The sequence below is a fragment of the Carlito syrichta genome, unplaced genomic scaffold (genome assembly GCF_000164805.1).
Source record: "Carlito syrichta isolate Samal-C Ts95f unplaced genomic scaffold, Tarsius_syrichta-2.0.1 Scaffold316420, whole genome shotgun sequence".
Classification (NCBI taxonomy): Eukaryota; Metazoa; Chordata; class Mammalia; order Primates; family Tarsiidae; genus Carlito; species Carlito syrichta.
Window position 1 is genome coordinate 1,954,679 of NW_007260516.1, and position 4,792 is coordinate 1,959,470.

Sequence of the window (4,792 nt, forward strand, 5' to 3'; positions counted from 1 at the left end):
AAAAAAAAAAAAAAAAAAGCTGCAGCAAGCACAGAGCCCTGAGTTCAAATTCTGGCCCCGTTAAAAAAAAAAGGTTTAGCAGTAGTATAATATTACACTGGTTTTTTAAAGGCAACCAAAGACCGGGTATGGTGGCTCATGCCTGTAATCACAGAACTTTGGGAGGTGGAGGTGGGAGGATTGCTTGAGTCCAGGAGTTTGAGACCAGCCTGGGCAACGTGGTGAGAACTTGTCTCTACAATTAAAAAAAAAAAAAAATTAGCCAGGTGTGGTGGCGGGTGCCTGTAATCCTAGCTACTCATGAGACTGAGCCAGAAGGATCATCTGAGCTCAGCAAGTCAAAGCTATGGTAACCATGAGCGTGCCACTGCACTCCATTTCGCGGCAAGAATGAGACTCCGACTCAAAAAAAAAATAAAAATAAAAGACAACAGGAAACTTAAGTGGACTCAGATTCACCAAATACAAACAGATTTGAAGCTCTGGTGAAGAAAAACATTCTTCCTTTGAGTGCTACTCGTCACAGTCTTGAGTGTTTGTGCAAGCTATGTGACACTCCAAACTATACCGTTTTTTCGTGACTTATTTACCTGGGCTAAGAGACCTCAACGCAGCGACTTTGAATTCAGCGGTTTAATACATGTGCCATTTCTTATCAGAAGAAATCCTTGTCTTCTTATATAAAAATAACTGTGGGCCGGGTGCAGTGGCTCACGTCTGTAATCCCAGTACTTTGGGAGGCCAAGGTGAGAGGATTGCTTGAGCCCATGGGTTCAAGACCAGCCTGGGCAACTTGGTGAGACTTCATCTCTGCAATTAAAAAAAAAAAAAAGCCTAGCCAGGTGTGGTGGTGCATGCCTGTAGTTCCTGCTACTTGGAAGGCTGAGGCAGAAGGATCACCGGAGCCCAGCAGGTCAAGGCTGCGGTGGCCATGAGGTGCCACTGCACTCCGGCCTGGCGACAGAGTAAGACTACAACTCAAAATAATAATAATAATAATAACTGAAATAAAGCATTAGCAAAAAAGTTTTGTGCTTTGTTATATGACAGTGTGTAGAAGGAAAAAAAGTTTTGTGAATGCAGGGAGGGACAACTGGACAAACTACCGGGCGGATTTCTGTGGAGTGGGCAACTTTGAGCAAAGTGGCTTCTTGAAAATCACCTTGTGCTGGATGCAGTAGCTCACACCTGTAGTCCCAGCACTTTGGGAGGCCGAGGCGAGAGGATTGCCTGAGCCAAGGGGTTCAAGACCAGCCTGGGCAACTTGGTGAGATCTCGTCTCTAAATCAAAAAATTATCTGGGCATGCTGGCACACGCCTGTGGTTCCAGCTACTTGGAAGGCTGAGGTGGAAGGACCGCTTGAGCCCAGCAGGGTGAGGCTGTGGCTATTGTGAGCGTGCCACTGCACTCCAGCCTGGGCGACAGAGTGAGACTCCAACTAAAAAAAAAAAAAAAAAAAAGAAAGAAAGAAGGAAAAAGACTGTTGGCATCAGAGTTACTACAGCTATTTAAAAAATTGAAGTGGGGTAACCCCTTTGGGTTGCCTCCCACTGTGGGAGCTTTTCTGTCCCCTCAATAAATCCTACTTTAAAAAAAAATTTAAGTGGGCCGGGCATGGTGGTTCACGCCTATAATCCCAGCACTTTGGGAGGTCAAGGCAAGAGGACTGTCTGAGGCCAGGGGTTTGAGACCAGGCAGGGCAACTAGATGAGACTTTGTCTCTACAATAAATCAAAAAATTAGCCGAGTGCGGTGGTGCGCGCCTGTGATTCCAACTTTTTGAAGGTTGAGGCAGAAGGATGACCTGAGCCCAGCAGGTCAAGGCCGCAGTGGCCATAAGTGTGCCACTGCGCTCTAGCCTGGGTGACAGTGAGACTCCGGCTCAAAAAAAAAAAAAAAAGAAAGAATAAGAAAATCACCTTATGCTGCCTTCTGGCTATTGTCCAGCCGAGTGTCTGAGAGTCACTCATTTAGGAGTTAGTTGCAGTAGTCTTCATTTCAGTATTTTTTTTTTAATTTTAAAGATGTGGGGTACAATTCAGGGTTAAGTATACAAATGTTCATTATGCAGGTACCCTTGTTGATGAGGTGTGCCCCCTCCCCCAGCAGAATCCCACTACTGCCAATCCCGCCCCCCCCGGCCCCCAGCAATTTCCACTACTGACAATCCTTTTCTTACAGTATTATGATACTTGTTCAAGGTCCACTTCTGCATTTCAGCCAATCTCCACTGGCTCTCTTAGGAGAAGAATCTAGAAAAGTCTTTCTTCCTGTGCTTCGTTTTAGTCTCTGTACTAGAATGGATCCTTTTTACTGTCCAGACACTGTTTGGAGGCCTTGGCCAGGACTAGCATGGAAAATTCCCCAAAGGTTGGGCTGATAGCACAAAGCACCCAGTTTTTTGTTGTTGTTGTTGTTTTTGAGGTGGCGTACAGTGGCTCAATCACCATTCACCACAGTCTCAACCGCCCTGGGTTCAGGCGATACTCTCACCTCCGCCTTGCAAAGTGCTGGGATTTGAGGTGTTAGCCACCACTTTCAGCTATTCTGTTTTTCTTTTTTCATTCTTTTTGAGTCTGAGTCTCACTCTGTACCAGACTGGAATGCAGTGGCATGCTCACGGCCACCGCAGCCTCAACCTGCTGGGCTCACGTGATCCTTCTGTCTCAGCCTTTCAAGTACCAGGAACTACAGGCATGCGCCACCACGTCCAGCTAATTTTTTGATGTATTGTAGAGACGCGGTCTCGACACGTCGCTCATACTGGTCTCGAACCCCTGGGCTCAGGCAATCCTCTTGCCTTGGCCTCCCAAAGTGCTGGGATTATGGGCGTGAGCCACCGCATCTGGCTACTCTGTTTTTCTAAATGTTCCTTTTCACAGGCTTCCTCCGGAAATCCTGGGGCCTCCTTTTGGCTGACAATAGCAGCAGCCCATTTGCTTTTAGTCCCCACTCCGTTGCCCCCAGTGTCATTTCTATAGCTGGCTAGCTTCTCCAGATACGTTTTCTCTTCCCACCACAGGGGCTTTTACGCAGACGCTGGCATATGTGAACGCTGTAACCCCCCTTGCAGCACGTGCAAAGGCAATGCCACCAGCTGCCATTCTTGTGAAGCAGGCCTCGTCCTGCACCACGGGGCGTGCCAGGAAGCCTGTCCCGAGAGGCATGTGGCCGTGGAGGGGGTGTGCAAGCATTGCCCAGAGATGTGTCAGGATTGCATCCATGAGAAGACTTGCAAAGGTACCTGGGAGCATCCTGGGGGAGAGCGGGGATTTGCTGAAGCCATTGGTGAGGGCCAAGTGTCTGAAGAGGGTGTCCATTGAGAACTGTGGAAACCTGCCTCCCTGCCTGTTCTGAAATTTATCTATCCCCGTACTTGTCATCAAGGAAATGGGGCTGGGATGCACATTTGCATGATGGATTCCGCTAGCCAAGACAAATGAGAACCCCTTTAAGCATGATTTCTTGCACACACGTACACACAGGTGTGCCAAGCATTGTCCCAGGTGCTAGAGATACAGAGTACTCAAAGCTCCTGTCTTTTGGAGCACAAGATCTTACAGACAAATATTAAACAATAAAACACAGAGGTAGCTAGAGAGTTGTGATTGCTATAAAGGATAAGAAAGAAAAGTTCAGGCCAGATATGGTGGCTCACACCTATAATCCCAACAATTTGGGAAGCTGAGGTGGGCGGATCACCGGAGGTCAGGAGTTTGAGACCAGCCTGGACGACATAGCCAGACCCCATCTTGACAAATTAAAAAAAAAAAAAATTAGCTGGGCATGGTGGCCTGTGTCTGTAATCCCAGCTACTCAGGAGATCGAGGCAGGAGGATTGCTTGAGCCTGGAAATTTGAGGCTTCAGTGAGCGATGATCTCACCACCATACTTCAGCCTGAACAACAGGGCAAGATTTTGTCTCAAAAATAAAAATTAAAAAACAGATAACTATAAGACTGAGATTAGTACTTTGTCTATGAACAAGTTTATATGTTTATTTAAATCATCTTTCAAGAAAGCCTGTCCAATTTCTTCTTTAGAATGAGACAGCCTAATTTAACTGGTGTAGTCCTATCCAAAGTTTTATCTCAGTGTGACCTAAAGTGTTTTTCAGGAATCTCCCTGACATAAGAAAATGAATACAAATAAAATAAATCCTAGACCAGGTGCAGTGAGTGGCTCATGCTTGTAATCCTAGCACTTGAGGCCAAGGCGAGAGGATTGCCTGAGCCCAAAGGTTCGAGATCAGCCTAAGGAACTTGGTGAGATCTTATCTCTACAATAAATTTTTTTAAATGAGCCAGGCATGGTGACACATGCCTGTGATTCCAGCTACTTGGAAAGCTGAGGCAGAAGGATCACCTGAGCCCAGTAGGTTGAGCCTGTGGTGTCCATGAGCATCCCACTGCACTCTATCCTGGGCAATAGAGTGAGACCTTTATCAAATAATAATAATAATAATAATAAAATTTTTAAAATAAAACATACCCACAATGCATTTTTAATTTTATTTTAAAGATGTGGGGTACAATTCAGGGTTAGGTATACAAATGGCCATTGTACAGGTAAAGTTTGGGCCTCACTGTGGTCCCCACTTCACCTGGTTTGAGATTAGATACCCTTATTGATGAAGTGTGTCCCCCCCGGCAGTTTCCCATTACTGCCAATTCCTTTTTTGTAGTATTATAATAATTGTTGCCGGGCTCGGTGGCTCAGCCTGTAATCCCACGCCTTGGGAGGCTGAGGTGAGTGTATTGCCTGAGCCCACGGGTTCGAGACCCACCTGGG

The 4,792-nt window shown here is 46.4% G+C and overlaps 1 protein-coding gene across 1 annotated transcript in view; it reads left to right on the forward strand.

Annotated features, from left to right (window-relative positions):
- Positions 1-4,792, forward strand: part of PCSK5 (proprotein convertase subtilisin/kexin type 5) — a 467,206-nt gene that overhangs the window by 427,301 nt on the left and 35,113 nt on the right. The window contains exon 32 of the mRNA XM_021707170.1: positions 3,024-3,241. Coding sequence (XP_021562845.1) covers positions 3,024-3,241 — 218 coding nt within the window. The remainder of the gene's footprint in view (positions 1-3,023; positions 3,242-4,792) is intronic.